This window comes from Gymnogyps californianus, chromosome 2 (assembly GCF_018139145.2).
Source record: "Gymnogyps californianus isolate 813 chromosome 2, ASM1813914v2, whole genome shotgun sequence".
Classification (NCBI taxonomy): domain Eukaryota; kingdom Metazoa; phylum Chordata; class Aves; order Accipitriformes; family Cathartidae; genus Gymnogyps; species Gymnogyps californianus.
Genome location: NC_059472.1, coordinates 141,029,898 through 141,053,343, shown reverse-complemented (window position 1 = coordinate 141,053,343; position 23,446 = coordinate 141,029,898). Strand labels below are relative to the sequence as shown.

Below are 23,446 nucleotides of genomic sequence, written 5' to 3'. Positions count from 1 at the left end.
TGTACAAGGCTGTTGGCAGTCACGGTATTCATGACGTGCTGCGTTTCGTTGCTGTTTGCTGCACAGCTAAGCTTTGCCATGTTAGAACTATGCTCCTAGCTCTAAATACCTGTAGTCATAGCATCATGGAATGGTTTGGGTTGGAAGGGACCTTTAAAGATCATCACGTCCAATCCTCCTGCCATGGGCAGGGACATCTTTCACTGGATCAGGTTGCTCAAAGCCCCATCCAACCTGACCTCAAACACTTCCCATGATGGGGCATCCACAACTTCTCTGGGCAACCTGTTCCAGTGTCTGAGCACCCTCATCATAAAGAGTTTCTTAGAATCACAGAATCGTGGAATGGTTTGGGTTGGAAGGGACCTTAAAGATCATCTAGTTCCAACCCCAAAACATTCTTCCTTATGTTCAACCTAAACCTACCCTCTTTCCATGTAAAACCAGTGCCCCTTGTCCTGTCACTACAGGCTCTGGTAAAAAGTCTCTCTCTGTGTTTCTTGTAAGCCCCCTTTATATATTGAAAGGCCACAATGAGGTCTCCCTGGAGCCTTCTCTTCTCCAGGCTGAACAACCCCAACTCTTTCAGCCTTTCTTCATAGGAGAAGTGTTCCAGCCCTCTGACCATTTTTGTGGCCCTCCTCTGGACCCTCTCCAACAGGTCCATGTCTTTTTTGTACTGTGGGCTCCAGAGCTGGACGTAGTACTCCACGTGGGGTTTCATGAGAGCGGAGTAGACGGGGAGAATCACCTCCCTTGACCTGGTGGCCATTCTTCTTTTGATGCAGCACAGGACTGTCCTTAGAAGATTTCCTCTGTTTTTTCCTGTGTGCAAATGGCAGTTCCAGGAATAAGCAGAAGGGTGGTGATGGCAGCTAAGGAAACAGGAGGATGGGTCAGCTGGGGCAGGAAGGAGGCAGTGAAGCGAGGAGGCAGACACTCTGCGGGCAGTATTCTCAGGCCCCCCACTCGCAGCCCTGATGCGTGGTGACAGCCTGAGCAGAGATGGGCCAAAACCGCTTCATGATCTTCAGCCCTCTTGCAAGCAGGACCTATATAGGTGCTGTTCTCTTCCTTCCCACCCGATCCTGCTCCTGCCTCCTCTTTGCGATTTCCCGTCTCTTCTTTCCCTGGTGCTGGATGCTGGGAACCACGCAAGCCATGCTGGAGCACCTTGCTCTGACAGACCCAACACAAGACTAATCCCTTTTCCTTATCCCTCCCACCTCCCTTCTGCTCTCCTAGCACTGGCATGTACTGTTTAGTTTCCCTCCCAGCAGCTCAGACTCGGCTGATGCTTCCCAGGTATCAGTTCGGGGGCAAGGGACAAGAGGTGCCTAGACACTTCTTGCAATTTCTTTAGCGTCTTTCAAGCTGGAGACAGTAGACATACAAGTGAAAAAGCTGTCAGTGTTCTACATGCTGCAGTGTTGTGTTACATGGTCCTTTGGAAGAACAGGGATGTTCCTCTGTATGAGAGATGTCCCTGAAGACAGCAATTTATTTTCCTGTCCAGAAAACCAGCATTAGGGTGGCAGCATAGTGTATTAACACAGAAGAAATGAGGACATTCTTGTATAAGCTCTTTTGAAAAATAAGCATTGAGGCTAGTTGTTTGAGAAAGGAGGGGAAAATATTTAAGGAATGAGAAAAGTTGATCACGTTACGGAATGTGGGGACAGCATGTGAAAAATAGCGCTCTGTGGAAGAGCTGGTGAATGATCATGGCAGGGGGCAATTGGTGGGATGCAGAGTCTGCATGTGAGAGCAGTATAGGGTTGAAGTTTAAATAGAGGTGATTTTGAAAGCGATGCAAAAAAAAATACGGAAGCACACCAGCTCCTGTAAGGAACTGTCATGTGAGTAACTGGCAAGTGGGAAAAGGGATTTTGTAGTAGTCCCAGGCTCGGTTGTATTTTGCATTTCAGATTCAGAGTTTTGTGGTTTAGATTCTAAATGTGAATGAATGTGGATATGCATATTTTGAAAAGAGAAAATGTGACCCTTCTCATACAGAGGGATTTGTGAACTCTCCCTCTCCCTACTGCTTGCCATAGTGACGTGGGTCCACATTTGCCAAACAAAATTCTCCACAAATTCAGCACCTGCTGTTAGCCTAGCTAAGCTGCAAGAGACTGATAGCCTAGCCCTTCACTTCAAGGCTGGTTTGCCTTGGAAAAGAAACTGTTCCCTTTTCTTCTTGTTTAAAACAGGGTATCTCTAAGTTTGCTCAAAAAGTAGCAGCAAACTAGTTCTCTTGCTTTAGAGCAGTGTCTGCCGTCTCTCTCACCTGTCTTCCAGCAGTATCCTGTTTTGATTGTTTCCATTAGAAGCACTGTTTAGCATTTACTAAAAGTGGCTGTGAATCTTAATGTTTTTCCCTTCCTTTCTATACTGGGATCTGATCACAGAATGCAGACATAATAAGCAGTCTGTTCATGTTCCTTGATCTCTGAATAGGTTTCTGCCTTCTCCTTGAAAGCTTCCTTGAATTTACGTTTCTACAGCATTCCTCAGGGAGCACACTGTCTGCCTTCAGATTTTCTTTTGGGATTGTAACAGACCTTCAGGACACAGGTAGCGTGGAAAGCAGGAGTTGCCACAAGCTTTTGCTAGGGCCCCAAATGAGGCGTTAAGGATAAAGTTTACATACTCATCATTACGTACTGCTCTCCATGACTTTCCTTCCCTCCTCCCCACCCCCTTTCACTCTCCTCCGAGTTTTGCCAGTTTGGGGCTCAGGTGAAATAGGGATAAAGAGGTATTCAAGGTACAAGGAAATACCAGACTTTTTCCAGAATTGAAACTGCACCCCAAACTGAGCATATGGAATAATTTACTTTAGAAAACCTAATGTATTTTTTGTACAATGTGAAAAACCCCATCTTTTTCAACAAGAGGAAAAACAACAGATCTGGCTAAAATGATGTCTTGTTCTGTGCTTTGCTTCTTCAAGTCCTAACACCGCTGGAAACTATAATACAAGAAACTATTGACTACACTTGCCAGCGGAAAGTGTTTGACCAGTCCGTCCTGCACAACCAAGCTGTGCACTTCCGCCTGGCTGAGCTGGCAACCGAAGTGGAGCTCCTACGCTCGCTGCTGTACCGCACTGTTGGTGAGCTCCCACATCTGCCTTCCCAGATGTGCTTGTCTTCGTGCAAGAAGAACGTTGTCAGGCTGAAGGAACATGGGGAGGTGATTGCCAGAGAGGCAGACTGTGATCAGTGACTGTGTGGGTATAACTGTGCTTTTTTATTTCTTTTTTTTTTTTAGCTCTCTATGTGGAAGGCAACGATGTGACAAAATTTGCTTCCATGGCTAAGCTAAAGGCAGGTCGTCTGGCCCGTGAAGTGACTGATAGCTGTCTCCAGTTTTGGGGAGGAATGGGATTCACCAGCGAGGCTGTGGTGAGCAGGTTTTACAGGTAAGCAAGTGAGTGGAGAAAATAGGGAATGGCTTTACTGAAATTTGGCCTCTTAAATGTCCCACTAAAAGATCACCCACTTGAAAAGGGCACCAGCTCCTAGCCAGTGTGAATGGTATTGTTCCCCTGAATGGCATGTCACTGATGTACGTTGTGGATGCAAGGGCATCCACAGTCCCATTGACTTTGGGGTGACATGTGTGAGTGTCAGGACATAGGCTGGCTATTCCTTTGCCAGATCTTGGCTTTGCATTACAACTGTGTAGTTTGAACTACTCACAGGTTAGCTTGAATGTCAGGTGAAAGAAGTAAACTTTATGTTTTCCCTGATGGTCCTCTGGTACCTGCCAGACAGTAGGACAAGGGAAAAAAGGGGAAGCCTACCAACAAGTGATTTTTTTTCTCTTTGCTATTTGCTTGTAGTCTTGATTACAAGAACAGAACTAAAACAAAACAGAAGCTTTCTTCCAAAACCAATGAAAATCAGCTTTATCTTTTTCCCCAAATATATGTGTGAAACTGGAGTTCACCATTAGGCTCCTGCAGTAGTCTTTTCTGATAGCAGTCTCCACCTGATTCGTCACACCAGATACCGTGTGAGACGTATGAGAGATGTAGCTGCTTCCAGCAAGTTGTTAGATCATTAAAATGGTACAGAGGCCTTTTTGCAAATTAATTAAAGTCCCTTCAGATTTTACCATATATCTCCTTAGAGCAAAATTCTCTCTAAGCAAACAGTTTTCTTGGCAGCTGTTAGGAAAATTCTGGCCTCGGTGTCTTATATTCTGTAGAAGGACCAAAATGGAACTTGCATTTTCTTGCAGTAACAGATATCAGTTCAGCCCTTTTATATACGATACCTAATCAAAGGTTAGCAAGATTTGTTAGTGGTTCAGTTAGTTGAAAGTTTTGGTAAATGTATCTGTGTAAAGTGAGAGCAGAACACTTCAAAAAAAAAAATCTGTAAAAAGCTTGTTTCTTTTTAGTAGGTTGAGTTACTTTTTCTATTTTTAATAGCATTTTATGAACAAGAATGCCATTGTGGTAAGTCAGAGAGATCCTCAACCTTTTTTGACTTGTGGATTCCTGAAATATTCTGGTGAAGGTACAGACTGCTGTATGGTGGTGGTTTTAAGCCAGCTGTCAATATGACCGTTTTTCTTAGTTATTTTTTTTCACAGACTCTTTATTAGCAGCTAATGGTCCCTGGTGATGCAGATGTTAAAAGCTACTGCAGCAGGCACTCTGAATAAAATTAATCCTTGTCTTGAAGCGCTTACTGTTAATGTAATAATGTGTACAGATTAATGTGTATGTGCTTTTATATAGCTTTGATTTGTCTTTAGATTTCCTAGCCCAGTATATTATTGCTAACTGTGGGCAGGGCTTTTCTGTGTGAATTCCAGAGTGGTTTCTAAGTGCACCAGCACAGTCGCATTTTTCCTGAGAAATCCAGAGTATTTCCTATTGGTATAAACTGTGTCAGCTGGCTAAAGAAACATATCTTTCTGCCTCTAAAACAAACACTGTTACAAATGAGGCTAAAGGTGGTGTGATATCTATACTCTAAAATTTTCTGTGAATCAAAAAAATTCCATCATTGAGTAACCGTAAGCTCCAGGAAGGGAGAAGTAGAGTATTACCTAAATAAAAATTACAGGTTCAAGTCAGAATCTTGTTAATCTGTAACGATTAGAAAAGCAGCAACTTTCCTAAAGCCGTTCTTTTTTGTACCGCAGTCTGAGTAACCATTCATGTCACTGTGATATTTGTCAAGTAGCAAGCAGCGTAACTGCACAGCATGACATCTGGTCATAACGTACAAAGATTTTTGTAGCATAATCCTTACCAAGCTTCCAAGGAAATGTTAGTCTTTGACACATGTCGGGCTGTTACTCCTCAAAGAGCACACAGCATAATGCATGGTTAGTGCATGAAGTCTTTGAATTTTAGTTATTAGTGTTGGTGGGGAGACAATAAACAGACCCAGCACAAAACTGCCTGCCAAATGACTTTGTTCACATCTGTCATTTGAATAATTAGTCTTTTAAACTTTGTAGAACAAAAAGTGCAGTATTCTGTAGAAGGCATAAAGAGAGCTGTTTCACCATGTAGGTGCCTATACTGGGCTGATTTTATATACATAAATGTCTCATTTTCTGTTGTAGGGATTCTGAGAAGGAGAATGGGTTTGAAAAAAAGTTTTGAGCCCAAATATCAAAGGGTTTAATAGAAAAATACAAGCCAATATAAAAAACAATAAGAGTAGATTTTCCAGACTTTACCCTACTAGCAGGATTCCGGCGGAGAGTGCCAGACTGGAGTTGGTTTGTTTATTTTTCTCTCCCCTGTATGAAATGCCTCAAAGACATCATGACTTAGGAAAAATCAATACTTGAACAAACCTACAATCTATATGAAAGCCCCAGGTTGTGAGAGATCAGAGGGAGGAAAACTTTTTGTAGCAAGTATATTGCAATTTTTCAGACTTCATAACATGAGTTTAAAAAAATTTCAGGTAGTGATCTACATATTTTAATAGTAATTATGTACACTTCAGTTGTTATAGGAAGAACTTGTCTGGCCTTCTTAAAAAAGTTTGGTTTTTTTTTTTAAATTAAGATTGTTTCTAAGTACTAAACACTGTGTCTAACTGCTGCCAGTTCTTACAAGTTTTACTCTTGTGGGGTGTGATGGGGAGAATGCTATCGTTTCTTTACTTGCTGCATTGTGAAAGAGTCGAGAAAGCAGTAGTGAAAAATATTGATTTGACTACTCATGTGAAATAGATAAAGTGTAAATAGCATTGCAAATGCACATAGCTGCAGAAGAAAAACAGATTTTTTTTCCCCTCAACTGTCACCTAGGTATTGCAATGTGAAGTTTTACTTGTAATTCGGGATCATTAAAAATCAAACTTCTATATAGTTTTAAGTGCAATTTTTTTGAATAAGTAATGCATTTCCTTCTAAATTATTTTTTGTATTCCTCACACTTGAAAAGTCAGTTGAAATATTTTATTCAGTTTCATTCTTTATTTCATTTTTTATATTCTTTACAAAGCATGTCTAAACTAGAATGAGTCTAGACAATTGTGGTTTTTTTAATTAGTCTTTGTCATTATCACAATTTGTGGTTGTACCAAACAAAACAAAACTTAGCAATTTCTGCTGACAAAACCAATTTGGTTTGAAGTCAGTAGCTAACTGTTGGGACAAGACTTAATAATGATTCCTCAGTCATCTGTGAAAACAAATCTGTAGCTTCAACCTTTTTCTGCAGAAGTTTTGAGACAGATGCCTGTCTACCACTTTGGTTGACTTTTATGAGTACCTTGAGAGGGAATTTAGGATATGAAGCACATGACGTCTAGCTCTAATATGGCAGATCAAAGTAGGTAACTGTACAGTGATGACTTTAAAGCGGAGCTATGCTCCAGAGCAGGCCAAGGTGATGCCCACTCCTGCTCAGCTGTCCTTTCAGAACGCCCTTTAGGAGAAACAGGCAGGGCCATGCGAGCTGGCAGGCACGGCCGCCGCCGGCTGGGCTGTGCCAGCCTGGCCAGAGGCCTGCCGCGCTGGTGGTATCAGCTCAAACTTCTCCCTCTGGATCAAAGTCTCCTTTAGATGCTGCTTAATTTGGACAGCCTATAAGCAATCTAGCTGAGTCTGAAGGTGGAAGAAGACACAAAATATTAAACTTGAGGGTACATCAGTATATTTTGTGGAGAAAAATCTTGCCAGTAATACAACTTTAAAATAATAACTGTGAGAAAAAAGGGTAAACGTTTTGTAATCAAGTGCAATTTGTGCTGAAAGGAAGCAGTGTGTAAACGGCCTTCTGGGAAGCAGTGATACTCTGAGCCACATAAACCTTGGGAAGGATTTACCAATGGCCTCCTAACCAGGGAAGCAGGGAGCAGCATCTCTGAGGGACCGCTGCCATGAAGCCAGGCTGCTAGGGAAAACCAGAACTGGAGTCACCAAAACTCGCTTTCTTCCCCACATCTGACTGGCACTGATCACTGCTGGAAAAGGGAAACAAAATGACTTTTAGTTTATTTTCTCAGGACTTTAAAGTTATGTGAAGACATCTGCATCGAAAATAGATAGTGCAGCTGGCTCCTCTCAGGGTGTTTGTGAACAGAAAGGGCTTTTTAGATCCCAACGCCATATGGCTTTCAAGAGGAAAATGTAGCATAGAGCGGCTCCCTGAGCAGGCACGGCTTCTCGGCTGCAGGTAGGAAATGGTAGTGGGATGCACAGCTGCAAACGCCATCATGTTTTATCAGCTTGAGGCTAGAGACAGATTTGGTGTGCCATTAGCTGCGGCCTTAGCACCTATATAGCACGTTACAAGGTCAAAAGCTTTCCTCGCGCTGTGAGATAGGTACCTGTCCCTACTTCATGGCTAGTGAAATCACACACAGCGGAGCTCAGGCTGGACCAAGGACCAGCCCCGATTTTCAGGATAACTGGGACCAAAAGGTTTACAGGCAGGGTGATGGACACAGCTTGGCTTGCGCAAAGCAAGGGCTGAATGGCGCTCTGGATGCAGAGGGGTCAACGCCAGCCAAAAGAGGAACGTTAAACTGAAGGACTATACTGGATTATACTACTCAGGAACACATTCAGGCTGTAAATTAGAGGGTTCCTAATCATTAGAACAACTTTATGTGACAGCCTTCAAATTAGGATAGTCTAAGATTAAAGGGAGCTTGTTTTTCCTCCTTAAAGCAGTGCTTGATACATTTTTGAAGGAGGGTATATGACATGGTACCTATGGAGATGGGAAACTTGATTTGACGACATGGAGGGTCCTTTTTGTTCCTTTTGCTGCCTAACTAGAAATTTTTGATAACCTGGATTGAGTTTGGTGGGCCGGAAGGGCTCCTCACCCTCCCTCATAAGTGCAGTTTTTTAACTCAGCATTGAAGAAATTATTTATATTTTTTTTAATCCATCAAGAAGTGGATTGCTTTTTAACATTTACATCTCTTGATTTGGTTGAGTAGAGTAAGTCTTATAATCTACAGTGGATGTTTCAGGGGCATGAGATTTCCTGAATGAGAGGAAACTTTTTGCAGGGAGTATTTTAGGGGGGCAGAACACAATGGTCAGGATTTATCTCTTTCCTCAGGCAGACTCCCACTCTCTAAGGAAAACAGCATTCAGCAAGCAGCTAGAGGTTCGGTCCCTCAAAAAGACACCTTTACCTACCTGTATGGTGCGTTGCAGGCTGGTTCCTCACTGTCCTTGTTCAGGGTGAAGCCATCACAGGTCAGTGCTCACCTCAGCAGGGCTGCAGGTAGCGCAGGACGTGCTGCTCTGTCATGGGGGCAGCGACAAGGCAATGGAGAAATCAGAAAGCGAAGTGTTGCTGTGCCAAATCAAAAGCATTCCAGGGGTAGCCTACCTAAAGCAATAAAATTCTGATATTTATATATATTAAAATATTTATATGCCTTATTAATAATGCATTATTGATATAATATAAACTATCAAACCATAAACTTACACTAAATAGCTGATATACAAGCTTACTTTACTATGTCATCTTCCCCAGCTTCCTCACAGAGTTCCCGACAGGATAGTTAGTCCCGTGGTTTTGTTTTCTTGGGCTGAAAGCAAGTCTGTTTCCCAGAAGAGGGCTGCTAGATTAAAATCGTTCGAGTCCTTTGTCATCTCAGTCCTCTTAAACTAAGTGAAACCTTCTGTCCTGTCTCCCTGGGGGAGAGATGAGCATTAGTTGCCTGCCTGTAGATTCTGTAGGAAATATTCCTTATCTCACCCACAGAGACAAAAATATAATCACCAGCAATTTTGTAAAGACACACACACACATATATATACACATACACACACACACATACAAACCCGTATGTGAAAGGTGTTTTGGTTTTTTAAAACATATTTATATGTGATAACCTGACATGTCTGTCACACAGCACCAAACCACTGCCTATTTCTAACTTCATATAAACAAGCCGCATGTGTCCAAGATTCCTGCTGCAAATGGAGGATTTTTATCGGCATCACAGAGGAGTTCTGAGGATTAATTACTTGCTGTTGCTACAGTGCTGTGAAGATGCAAGATGCTAAGCATTGGCAGGGGCTTTCTGCAGCTTGAAAAAGCAAACAGCACCGCAGCATGAACAAGTAACCTACCATTGTTCCAGCTCTGCTGCCTTCAACAAGGCCCATAGGAAGGTGGGGAATCTTCAGGTTATTGAATTAAGTAGAGGTAGTCTAGCAGAACTGTTTCAGTGTTTTGGATTTTTTTTCTTCTCCCCAAAGGAGCAAAGAAATTTGTGAAGAAAATTGCTTAAGGTTGCAGTAGGTTGCAATCTCGCTAGCACAGGGAACTTAGGCAATGCTGTTAGGGATGACTCAGTGATATTAACGTCAGTTTTTAAATGAGTGTGATTAGAAATATCAAATCAAAAGTACATAAGCTTGGAGCAGCCATTCATTTTTAAAGCAGAGAAGCTTTATATACTATATAATACTATGCTGTAATACTATATAATACTATACTGTAATACTATATAATACTAATACAGATTATGCCAGATCTCACATAGCTATTAGGGAGACCTGAATGCTTGTTGGTTAAAAAACTTGAATGAAAATTGTACCTTGTCCGCACAATTCTCCAATACCTCATGTACTGATTGACTAATACTCTTTTTACCACACAGTTAAGCAAAGTTAAATGCTGCAACACTTTTTGCTACTGGCCCTCCAAAAGCTCCCTCCCCTCTCAAAATTCAGCTGCAGGCTTAGGCACCTACAGCTTTGGCAAAAGAACAGCGGGGATGTTGCTGGAAGTACTGCAGACCATCTCACCAGGAGGAGGCAGTGGATGAGGTGTTCTGCAGACAGCTGGCATTAGTATGTCATGTGTAAGTAATTTGAGCAGGCAGTCCAGCAGAAAACCTTGGGAAGAGCCTGTGATGCTTTATATGCCGGTCCAAAGCGGTAAGACCTAAACAGAAATCTGTATGGAGTTCAGCTGCAGGAGCTCTGGCTGGCCTTAAGCAGGGGCAGTTGTATGCTAGGAGAGGTTTTAACTTATTTCAAGATGAATATACAGTGTTACGCCAAGTCAAGGTTATTTTTGAAAGAATCGGAAAATTGGACGTGCCAAATTATATCTTAAGCCTTTTGATTTTGAATTAGCAACATCCCAGTACACAAAAGGGTATTTATGGTGCTGACAACACATTTGTCCACACCATGTATGTACTTCTGTAAACAAGGGGTTTCAATATAATAAAAGCAGCTCCATAATAAATGCATAGAATAAATGGCTAGGTACATTTCTGTACTTGTTCCATCAGTATAGCATGCAAATGTCTAAATCTACTCTTTATATTTCTACAGAGACTTGAGATTAATGTCAATAGGAGGTGGTACAGATGAAACCATGCTTTCCATCATATGCAAATACATGGGAACACTTCCAAGCAAGTGACGCATCTCCACTCTTCCTTGAAAATTAAGAAATCAAGAGCATGGCTTGTACTGCACACTCAAAGTATCAGCCAGTACATGTTTCAAGGGTAAAATAAGTAGAAAACGTAACAGTAATTTTGCCATTGAAATGCTCGTCAAGGTCTTTGACCATTATCATTCTATGTGTTCTCCAGTGTCAAATTTCTGTTGATACGAAGCAGTCTGAAAGCACGTGGCCTCCTGCAAGATTTTTTTCCATTTCTTCAGTGGGTTACTGCTTTGGGGAGGCTAGTGATCTACACTAAGCACCCAGAAAAAATCTCTTCTTTTATCAAGGTGTATCTACATTGTAGAGCATCTAAGCCACCGATTAAGGAACAGAACTTCCATACGGATACAGCTATGATTTCACTAGTAGCTTAATCTAATTTCAGTGTAGCTTTGCTTTCAAGATCAATAATTAAGGCACAAATTATTCCCTGCCATATTCAAATACTGGAACAGTGATTTTGGTCTCAATTACAATTACCTTCCCTATCTTCCACTTTTAGCCAGTAATCATCAAAACGAGCTCTGCCATCTTTGCCAAGTTGACATCGACTTGTACTACACTCTGTCATGGATGTTTGGTGATGGGAGTGGGGGCTGATTTTTATTTGTAGACTTCTAGCAACAACTGTTTAATTGTGTGTGTATCTGAAGCTTTTGGAGGTCCGAACTTCAGCAGTAAGGTATCATGTTTTGTGTGTAATTATTAAAGAAAAATATTAAAAATACACGTTAATATGAAAATTGTGTGTAATTACTTAAACTCTTCCTAAAACAGCCATTTAAGCCAGAAGAGACAGCCTGTATTATTGCAAAAAAAAAGCTACAGTGGAATTGGCCTTGTAGTCAAATGGATGTGTTGATTAAGCGTTTCCTAAGGAATCTCCATGATACTGTAAGGTTGATAGTTAAAAGGTGATATTTCCTTCCACCTGGAAATAATCTGTATGGTTGCTAGATAGTCTAAGTTACATTAAACTGAGAAACACAGTATATAAATATTGTGTAAAAATTATGTACAAAAGATTTCAAAACCAAGAATAATCATAACTGCTGTATTATGTAGCTGCTATTAACTGCAACTTTGTAAAAGTACAATTAACGCTACTAGTATTTTTCTGTCGTATCCACTCTATAGTGTATTTTATTCTACAAGGTCATACTAGCATGTGCTAACTATTTGTGAATTTTAAGTCCTGTCAGAGTAATACTTTCCTACCAGAAAATGACCAGTAAAGCAAGTGCAGATGCTGAGGAAAATTCTAAGGCTGCAATGCATGGTTCTCACCAATTGCCATTCTCCTTCCCTGAGTGAAATATTCTCAAAGCAGTTTCACCTTTACATAAAGTCACCTTAACCATTCTAAGCAAACTTGCAGCATTCCAGATTCTAAACTGAAAATTGACCTTTTACTGGAATTGAAGGGAAATGTGCTACATCCTGTAAAATAACATAAAAACATACAGAAATATGTCAGTTTTGACTATGTAACTTTCAGTTACATTTCAGTTCACAATGTTCATATTAAAAGAGCCTAATGGAGCTCTGTTTCAGCACATAATTAAAAAAGCCCTTGTGTGTTTTCTAATAAACATAGATACAGAAAGTTGTTTGGAGGCTTCATATATTCCTTGTGCTTAAGCTTTCTCCCCATTTCCCACCCTATCTAGACAACAACAGAAAAATTGACAACCCTCCTTAAATGAAGAAACACAAAAAGGAAGACCTAGGCTTAAGATATTCCCCCCCCCCAATTCATTTCCCCTCACTCCTCTGCACCCCTGAAGAACAGGGTGATGGGGGGAAAGGAAGAAGACCTAGTTCCTATTCTGCATGAATTACCTTTTAATTTGGTTTGACGTTTAAAACAAAAATCCTGTTGGTTTTATATGTGATCTGAAGGACTGGTAAAAGATTTTTACCAATATGTGCTCTGTCAGGACTTAAGGGACACTCTAGCATATTCTTCAGAACAAAGACAGGAACTGTATCGGCCATGTAACTAGCTACATCCACCCATTTTTCTACTTTATATTAGGTAGTTAAAAACTTCTTCCATTTATTGGTATGGCAGATTGATTGCTAAAATAAAAAAGTCTACAAATTGTTCAGACACCATGTTTAAGAGCCAGAAATATATTTCTAGACAATGATCAACTATCAGGGGAGTGTGGTTGTCAAACAGGTATGTCAGTAATTATCATCTCACTTGGTAGGTACCTTGCACTCCACTGTCTCTTTAAAATTATACAAGTGCATCAATTTTGGATGGCAAACTATATCCTATTGACTAGCTTTGGGAACGCTGTACTTGTTTAACAAGCCTAGCAATTCTCATATAAAGACGATGCATTATCCTGGTGTTAGTACTTAGATGTTCTGTTATTTGTAGAAGTATTGTAGACCTTTTAACAGTCAAAGATTAAATCAGCTAGAAATATTTGAGCTTTAATTACTTTTACATATTCTGTGTGTTTTGTATTAGATAAGTGACTTACATGTCATACTTCCATTATATAAGAAATCTAACATGTAGCATGCACCCCATTTCTTATTTTAATAGTGCTCCCCCACACAAGTATAGCCCTTTAAATGCAGCACCATTTCCAAAAAATACACTGGTATTCTACAGCAGAAAAGAATGTATATAAACAACACTAGCTACAATACTACAGGACACTTTATTTGTCAGTTCATAATTTGTATTAATGACAACACATTATACAGTATTTCTAGAAAAGTTTTTCAAAAATTGTAGATACAATTTCAGTATTTAGGAGACAATTTTTTTAATGTTAAACTCAGCAATGTAATAGCTTCAACTATTAGAAACTATCTGGTGAGTCAAAGCTAAGTCTTCAAAATAAAAACTGTTAATATGACAGCACCTCAAACAGGTGCATCATAATAGACTTTAATATAAAATCCAAAATATGTGACCTCATATTTCAGACCATGCAGTGTAGATTTAGGGATCATCACAGACTGAAAAGTAAACATATTAATGGTAAAAGTTCTAGTGATTCAAAGGAATCATTAAGTTTTAGGTACTTTAAATATAAAGAAAACATTTGTACTGTGTCCATATTGGTTGATCTCAATAATCAAAGGCATTTGCTTAAAAGAGTAGATGTGTAAGCATGATTTGTCATATTTAAATTAAAAAAATCCAGTTTTAAGTAACTTCTCCCCAAAACACACAGTTTAAGCTACTTAAACGTGTACACTATCAGACCTATCCACAAAAATAACTTTTGGGGGTACCACTATTACATTTGTTAGCTTCAGGCCAGCCTTTTAGAAATCCACAGATAAAACCAATTTAGAAAGATCCAAGTATTCTTCGTGCTTTCGCAACCTAGAAATTACTATATGCCTGAAACTGGAGCTCTAATTTAGAGCATGGCCCAGAATGAAAAGCAGAATGAAAGAGAAAGCCTTGTAATTCTGCAATTACTTCATATCCGAACAACTGTTGTTTTCTGGTTTTTTTAAATGAATTCTAAAAACTATTTTCCCCTAAAAAAGCAACCTACTATGCTAGCACTTTCTGCGTATTTACAAATAATCCCCCCAAAACAGGGGATGATGGGAAAAATTCTGATACATTAAGAAAACTATATATAACATTGCATTAATAGTTAATGCAATTTACAACAATTTCACTGTGTTTTATCAACAGAATATGCCACTTTAGATCAATGTCTTCATTAATTAAGACTGCTTTATAGTTGAAATTACACAATTTAAACCGAAGATAACATGCATCACCTCAGTTTAATAATCCAGTATATTACAAAAAAAACAAACAGTGCAAAAAGCATCATGTAGCATAATAGCTTTGTCTGGCTTCCTCTGGAGAGTGTTCTCAGTCTGCCCATAGTTGCACCTAGAAGTCCACCCGCAGAGTCAAAATCATTATCCTACATTTAAAAAAACCAAACAAGCAAACAAAACAACAAAAAACATGTTAGTCTGAGAAAAAAAAAAAGATTACCCTTAAAGCTTGCTAAGTGTAGTTTTTCCTGTTTTTTCAAGTTTTCCAAAACTAAAATTATTTCAGAGGCAGTTTCTGAAAATTAACCAGGAAAAACTTTCGCCCATTTATCCAGAGATATTTTTTCCCCAAGCCAAAGCAAAATGTAAGCAAAAAAGACATTTCTAGCTTCCTCATTTTTTGCTTCCCTCTTCTATTGTTAAATACAATTAGATATAGAACTGCCTTTTTAATAATACTATACATTTGCTAATTGAAAATAGTCATATCTGAAGTATAAAGACCTTGGTTGTGCCTTGGAAGTAATGCCTTTGCACATCTATCTTTTTGAACAGAAATATTGCTGCTGAATTAGTCGCATTTCACAGTCAACAATAAGCTGTCAACATTTTAATACAAATGTTCATATTAAAAGAAGGAATGCTTTACATTACTAACTTCTTAATCCTGCCCCATATTTAAAGAAAGTTAGCGACTAAATACTTACCATTTCTGATAACATTTTATTTTGGTTTTTAACTTCTGTTCCAATTTCAATGGAAAGCTATTAAAAAAAACCCGAAAAGTATTACATATGAGTCATCAGTTATACATAGATTAGAGAAACCAGTCTAAAATACATGACATGACTAGCATTTCCCCAGGTAAAACGTGAAAACAGTACCTGGTATTTTCAAAAAACAAAATAACACGCACAGTATTCTGTCAATAACCATTAGGAAAGTAAGTGTTTGTCATCTGACTAGATGAGTCTAAAGAGTCACAGAAGGTACTCAATGCTCCTCCTCCCCTTTTCCAGAGAATTCCTTATTCGAATTATTGCATGGACTTTACAAAATTCAAGATCTAGTCAAGTCTAAGTAGCAATTATCTATTTCCTGGAACAACTCTTAAAACTACTGGCACACAGCACAGAGGACCATGAGCACTCTTTTTGACTCAGTGTTGCTGGAGTTGACACCTGTAACCTGCTAACACATCTCTTCTGACAAGCTGCTGCTATGCTATACATGGGATTTTCTTTTGTGAACTTGTCTATCCCTTCTCTGCTTTGTGTCATGAAACAGCAAGGGCGCAGCAGGACAAGGAGGCAAGCCGCATATGCAAGTGAGAGTCAGTCCAGAGACAGTAACCAGGGTCAGCAACAGCCTGGTGATCCCCCAGCACATCCCCAGCTATGAGACAGGTCCAAGGTCAAGCCAGAAAGTCAAGTCAGGTTAGGGTCGGAATCAGGGAGGTATGAGACCAGGCGCAGACAGAGCTGCAACACAGCTGCAACGCAGCAAAGGCAGGGGCCAGCCAGGAGAGCCTTGGCTTAAAAGCAGCTCTTAAGTGAAATAGGGGAGAACCCACACTGAGGCTTCTTAGCAGCTCTTCCTCCGTAACAGTTCTTATCAGCACACTGGCCTTGAACAATCAGCTCAGCTCCTAGAAGGGAGGGAAATATGCTCCAAGCCCCCATGCTTTGGATTAGCCAAAACCCATATGTTTTTTGTGACGCAACCTAAATCTCATTATTTCTTACTACTGCATTTCACTGCAATCTATAATCAAGTCAAGAGTGAAACTGATTTTACAGGACGCTTCTAGGAAGATTATCTGAAGACTACCCCGTATTCCAAGATTATTACATTGCACTAAAAGATGCAACTGCAGAAAGAGCATACATGCTACTCCATGGGGCACTATCAACTGCACTGTCGACATACACTGATTTTGAAATGTAACATACCAGAGAAGGAGATGAGAAATGAAATTCTATAACAAAGGTCAAAGCTTTTCTTTTTACCCCCTTAACTTATTCTAAATCATTATTCTAAACCTAAGGTTTTAGTTTCTGTTTGAGACTTAACAAATTACTTTTAAGCAGCAGTATTAGCTATAGGACTTCGAATGAATTTAGGCCTAAGAATTCATTGGCTTGTACTACATATATAGAAACAGCACCTATTGCTAAGGATGTATTTTACAAAATCTTAAGTTGTTGAGAAAAAAAAACCCCACACTTTTAATCACAGAGCTGTCTTTCAGTTATACTTGCTTGAAAGAAGTCCTCAATCTCTGGAAGGAATCAGAATCATTAAAACAACAAACTTCTCTTTCAGAGGATATTAGCGTGCTGTTTCTAAGAGCTGTTTTCACATTACAGATTTATCAGCAGATACAGCAGAAACTGATGAGCCACAATGATAACACCAAAAAGAAGTACTCCCTTTTCTTAAATGAAACAGAGACAGTTTACTGATCTAAACTCAGTTTCTAGTTTCTGCAGGGACAGTAATTCATTCTGTAGGACAGTACGCCAGAAGTAACACCACGGCTGTCCTCAAGATTAGCAAAAAAGGACACCTCTAGCATAAAATCTAATTAAAGGAAGAATCAGTTATACAAATGAATGATCGTGCATTTTGGCTGACAATAATTCTTTCTTGTATTTGTATTGGGTTTGCGTGGCAAGGTTTTGGTAGCGGGGGGTGGGTACAGCGGTGGCTTCTGTGAGAAGCTGCTAGAAGCTTCCCCTGTGTCCGACAGAGCCAATGCCAGCCGGCTCCAAGATGGACCTGCTGCTGGCCAAAGCTGAGCCCATCAGCGACAGTGGCAGCAGCTCTGCGATAACATATTTAAGAAGGGGAAAGAACTGCTGCGCAACTGCAGCCAGAGAGAAGAGTGAGAACATGTGAGAGAAACAACTCTGCAGACACCAAGGCCAGTGAAGAAGGAGGGGGACAAGGTGCTCCAGGTGCTGGAGCAGGGATTCCCCTGCAGCCTGTGGGGAAGACCACGGTGAGGCAGGCTGTCCCCCTGCAGCCCATGGAGGTCCACAGTGGAGCAGATATCCACCTGCAGCCCATGGAGGACCCCACGCCGGAGCAGGTGGATGTGCCCAAAGGAGGCTGTGATGCCGGGGGAAGCCCGTGCTGGAGCAGGCTCCTGGCAGGACCTGTGGACCCATGGAGAGAGGAGCCCACACTGGAGCAGGTTTGCTGGCAGGACTTGTGACCCTGTGGGGGACCCACCCTGGAGCAGTCTGTTCCTGAAGGACTGCACCCCATGGAAGGGACCCATGATGGAGCAGTTCGTGAAGAACTGTAGCCCATGGGAAGGACTCACATTGGAGAAGTTCATGGAGGACTGTCTCCTGTGGGAGGGACCCCACACTGGAGCACAGGTAGAGGAGGAAGGAGTGGCAGAGACAACGTGTGATAAACTGACCGCAACCCCCATTCCCCATCCCCCTGCGCCACTCGGGGGGAGGAGGTAGAGAAAATTGGGAGTGAAGTTAAGCCCAGGAAGAAGGGAGAGGTGGGGGGGAAGGTGTTCTTAAGATTTTGTTTTATTTCTCATTATCCTACTCTGATTTGATTGGTAATAAATTAAATTCATTTCCCCGAGTCGAGTCTGTTTTGCTTGTGATGGTAACTGGTGAGTGATCTCCCTGTCCTTATCTTGACCCACAAGCCTTTCGTCGTATTTCTTCTCCCCCTGTCCAGCTGAGGAAGGGGAGTGATAGAGTGGCTTTGGTGGGCACCTGACGTCCAGCAAGGGTCAACCCACCACAGTATTAAATTTATGTTTTAAACTAAGTCGTCTGCTTCACTGGTCCATATAATTTAATTCAATAAACGTGATAATACCACTATAATTAAATACTTACTGATTTAATGGCACTGACTTTTGTACGCAGACTTTCTGTTAACCTTTCATTTTCTTCTTCATAAACGCTGTATCCACTATTGGTATAGCCATAGTTACCAGCAGGTGCTCCATCGCCTATAAACACAATAGTCAGTAGTTACAGACAGAAAACACCATTGGAGCAAGTGCTCTTCACATGTGGAAAAGCACTCTTTCCATTTAAAAATGCCTTTCCTTAATGTCATCCTTGGCAATCAGGAAGAGGCACCGGATGTTCCTGAGACGGAGATTCAACCTTTTTCAAACTTGTAAGTTATTTTTCAATATGCAAATCAAAGAAGGAAAACCAAGGAATGGCTGTCATTTAATACTGTCAAATTTTTCCGCAGATAGTGTTTTCAGATGACTACTATGGAAATCAACCTAGGCATTACATGGAGATGTGAAGGAAGCATTGAGGCCACTACACAGAGCAGTAAACCTAACTGAAAATAGGAAAGTTGAGATCATTCTCTAACAAAGACAAATACCACTTGATCATACATTTAAAGGAGAGATCACATGCATTTAAAGGAGAGAGCATACTCGGATCCTTACACGTGTTTCTCTACAAACAAGACCTCAGATCAGAAGCCAGGCCTCTGAGCAGAACACTGCCATTTCTGTCACCATTCTGCAGTTCTATTCCCACTCCCACCTTTGCTTTTTGGGTGATGGAGCTTCAGGACTGTTATCCAGACAACTGACTCAGCAGAGTACGTGGGGCAGAAGGGAATGAAAGCTCCTCAGCTCCACACATTTACCTCCTCCAACCTCTAATAAAGATCTCCTACAGACAGCAGTTAGACAGCAGCATGGGCACAGGAGAATTAAAGCCATGTCCAGTCTAGACAAAAATCAGTCTTGAACCTCAAATCTAAGATTTGAAACCAAAGAAGAGAGACCAAGACTGAGAAAGGCAAACAGAAAAGAGCTATTATAAGCTTTATCATAAAGATCCTACTAGATTAATTCAACTAACAATCCAGTTATAACATTAATCAATATTTCTATGGCTAGTGAGAATGCCACACTAAAATTGTCTGAATGCCTTTGGTTAATTCCTCTTCAATGCACTTTAAAGATTTTTGTGTTTGGGTGCCTTTTTTCTTTTTCAGGAAAAAGGGAGAGAAGAGAGACGCCAACCACATTCACAGATAAAGCTCCATCTCAGTTTCACTGTGTGCTTGGCATACATATTATTAAGATTTTAAAAAAGAGAATTACAATGCTACTTTGACAATATGTATCATTTTATATTAACCCATAAAGCCATTCTTTAAGTAATGGCAATTTTTTAGTTTGTACTTGTAAATTGTTTTAATGTTATCCTATAAGTTAAGCGAATGACAAATTCTCAAAAAGACTGGGTAAAATGTATGTTTCCATTTCATCACAGTGAGAGTCAAGGAGTTTTTCCCCCCACCTAAATCAAAAGTACCAATGCCAAATACAGAAAGTTGACTAACATGACATCATTTAGAGCGTCAGGGTTGTTCTCACTGTGTCTTGTTTTACAAATGCATCTAACTACAGTATTTCCTACCAAGTGACGCACAACTTTGAATATGTTTATAAGTTAATATAGCGTGTAGCTTCAGGCCAAAATACTGTAACTATGATTCTTACATAGACTGTGACATAGCAGATATGAACAACTGCCCCAAAGCTTTTAAACAGGCACAGCTACTTCTATGTATGTGATAGAAAGCACAATGAAGAAGCCTGGCTACAGCTATTTACAGGAAGGACAGAAACTTCAGCATGGCAGTTCTATGGGCTGTCTTGCAACACCGCTCACTGACATGTAATATGGACATGACCATAACATAATTTCAGGCTAAAAAAGAGGTATCAGGTAGCTGGTGACAACAGCAGAAGTACTGGTGCCCAGCTTCTATTTCCAGCCTACTAAATAAAAAGTAATTTTGGACTGACAGTTGAAATGTCAAGACAAAGCAGCAAATTTTACTGCAGCTGATAACAGACGTTTAAGTCTTCTGCTTGACCTTCCAGCAGAATTTTTAAGAAATAGTTTCAGGATGTTCTGACATGCTAAGAGAGACATGCTAAAAGAAGGCATGCTCTTTCCCTTGTGCTCCTTCCATAAACATCCATCAGTTTACTTTTGCAGAAACAGCATACTGAGCTAGATGGCCTTCAGCCTAACCCCTCTCCGTTCATACCCAAGAGCAAGCTGTTAGTCTGACAAAGAAAAGGACTGAAGACCTAAGCATTACCAAATGCCTACCTTTTTATGACAAACATCCCAACACCTCTCTTGATCTAGTAAGAAGCGTATCCAAGACTTGTTTTATCTTGTGAAAATACTATTGCACAACACAAATCAGAAGTGTAGAAGTAAATCTAGGGTGGTGTTACAGACACACCTGGTTTAGCCACATGGCATTTATCATCCCCTAAATGCTCACTTTCTAGGAAGTACCAGAACTCAGTCATAAACTTCTGAGGCATAAACATTACCTAAGCTTTACAGCAAGATCACAGCACCTACGTGGTTCTAGAACATGACATGGGAGTTCAAAGTTTCTTTACAGTCATCAGTGTGACTGCTGGTTGAAAAATGAGGCCTAAGCTTCTCAAAACACTCAGCAGGAACTCTGCAGAGATTTCTGCATTTGCACCAGATTATATTTCTAATAAATTGACAATAGTTGGGTTTTTTTCCCCCCAAACATATCAGGAAAACATACAGAAGGACTAAAATTAAAAAACAACTCAGAATTTGGAAAGGAGTTGACTGAAAAGTGACAATCTGTCCATCCATGGAAACATGGCTCAAACTAACACTGCGTTAGAACCATTCACGAACACAATTAAATACAAATCTCAGTGGTGCTCTGTAAATCCAGCTGAGCTAGAAAGAAGAGAGACAGAAGCACGGGTAACGGCTTTTCCCACCCAAAGCTCCCGAGCTCTGCTGCAAGCCTACACCCATCGGCACAGCCTCTCTCCCGCAGAGATCCCCCCCTCGAAGCCCCTACCCGGGGACGGGTCGGGCCCTGCCCAGCCGGCTCCGGCAGCAGCTCCCACAGGCCCGGGCACAGCGCGGCCCACACAACAGCACAGGCTGCCCCGGCCCGCCCCGCCGAGCTTTTCACCCCCTCTGCCTCTCCGTTTAACCCTCCAGCACCAGGCGACGGGGGCCACGCAGCCACTGCCCACCGCCCACGCCCCGCCAGGCCGGGCGGGTGTCGCGGCCCGGCCCGCAGGGCGGCTGCAGGCCCTGCCGCCCAGGACCGCCGCGCTTACCCAGCCCTGCGCGCCTCATCGCTGTGCCCGGAGCTGCCGAGGGAGGAGGAGGAGGAGGACGGGAGCGGCTCCCGCGCCCACAGCGCCTGAGGGAAGCGGGGCTCGGCGGGGCGGCCGCGGCCCAGCTCCCGCCCGGCCGCCCGGCTCATTCACCCGGCGAGCGCCACGACAGCGCTCCGCGCCGCGCGGCCCGCTGGGTACCGCGGGTTCCGGTAGGGCAGGGCAGGGCTGCGCGGCCCGCGCGGGGGCTGATGGGTGCTGTAGTTCCGCGCCAAAGGCGGGGCGGCGGCGGCCCTGCCGCTGAGGCTCGCCTCGGCTCGATCCCGATCCCGATCCCGATCCCGATCCCGGCGCCGGTGCGCGGCGGGCGGGCTGGGGACGGATCCCTGACAGAGGCGGTCCCGCCCAAAGCCTCAGGCTCCTGCAGTCCCAGGGGGTACGGTTCTGCCAGGCTGGAGCACGGTGTCTGCAGGGCCTCCGCGCAGCACCCCAAGGCATTGAACCAGCATGGCGTTTCTCAGGCGACGGCGTGACAGACCGTTCGGGCGCTGTCCGTGTGCCCAACAGGCCCTGAAAATGGCGTGATGTGCTAAAAGCGTACATTTCAGGGAGCTGGACTGTGAGGCAGGGGTTGCGGGGGACAGAAGAAGGTGGCAGGGTAGCACCGCGGGGGAGCCTGGCTGGCGGCTGGGGCAGGTGCTGGCAGAGCCGATTCGTCCTGGCGCGGTCACTTCCCCGCGGCTTGAGGAGAAGAGCGAATTCTATTAAGCATAACCAGTCGTGAATTTACTCAATACATTACCTATTTCAGCTTGCATTAAACTTTTAAGAATTGATCGTGAAAGGCAAAAAAAGGCTCGGCCTTCATTTCAGGAGGGCATCAGTACATTACCATTCTGTTGTTTGAAAAAGGAAGATTCTCAGTGGTTGTCTTGTAACAGGCAGTCAAAAAATTAAAATTCAGTGGTGAGTGGAGCTTTACCGCCTTTTTTTCCCCACTATTTAATGGGGAAGTAACAGGCATGCTATTGCAGCATACAGCAACTCAAATTGGAAACCTGTAGATTTCATTATGATTGAATTTTCAGTTCTCTAAATGATTTAAATTTAATTTGCAAAGATAATTTCTCCTTCATTCTTTAAGCCCTTGCAATGCTTCATCAGAAATGGGTTTTATCTGCTTTTATTAGAGATGTGACTCACTCTGTATACCAGGGCATTGAATTTATTTCCCAGGATGATACCAGAATGATTTATTAGCACTCCAGTGTAAAGCAAAAATCATCATGGAGTCCATTCAGAGTTTGCCATTTCAGGTGTGGTATCCACTGGACTAAAGAAGCTGCATTGGCTTTTCCAATTACAACATGCTGCCATACCATTAATTGCTTTGGTATTTGTGTTCTGGTAGGAACTAAGACACCCAGTATTGGACCAAGACCCACTTGTATTGTACAAGCTATATAAACACAGACCAAAGCTCCTACTTCAATGAGCTTGCAGTATAACAGGAGTCTTCATCTACGCAGGTGAAGTTGTAGAAGGAAGAATAAAACAACTCTTGTTAA

General features: G+C 41.8%; 2 protein-coding genes across 2 annotated transcripts in view; one reads left to right on the top strand and one right to left on the bottom strand.

Moving 5' to 3' along the window:
* The window catches only part of LOC127012927 (probable acyl-CoA dehydrogenase 6), an 88,362-nt gene extending 76,692 nt beyond the window's left edge, over positions 1–11,670 (top strand). The window contains exons 7-9 of the mRNA XM_050891385.1: positions 2,957–3,118; positions 3,277–3,427; positions 10,813–11,670. Coding sequence (XP_050747342.1) covers positions 2,957–3,118; positions 3,277–3,427; positions 10,813–10,903 — 404 coding nt within the window. The 3' untranslated portion in view covers positions 10,904–11,670. The remainder of the gene's footprint in view (positions 1–2,956; positions 3,119–3,276; positions 3,428–10,812) is intronic.
* Positions 11,671–13,418: 1,748 nt separating this feature from the next.
* On the bottom strand, positions 13,419–21,995 carry BET1 (Bet1 golgi vesicular membrane trafficking protein). Its single transcript, XM_050891387.1, has 4 exons — positions 21,879–21,995; positions 18,586–18,701; positions 15,418–15,474; positions 13,419–14,856 (listed from the first exon to the last, which is right to left on the bottom strand). The coding sequence occupies exons 1-4, from the start codon at positions 21,895–21,897 to the stop codon at positions 14,701–14,703; spliced, it is 348 nt and encodes a 115-aa protein (XP_050747344.1). The 5' UTR covers positions 21,898–21,995; the 3' UTR covers positions 13,419–14,700.
* Between the last annotated feature and the right edge of the window lie 1,451 nt (positions 21,996–23,446).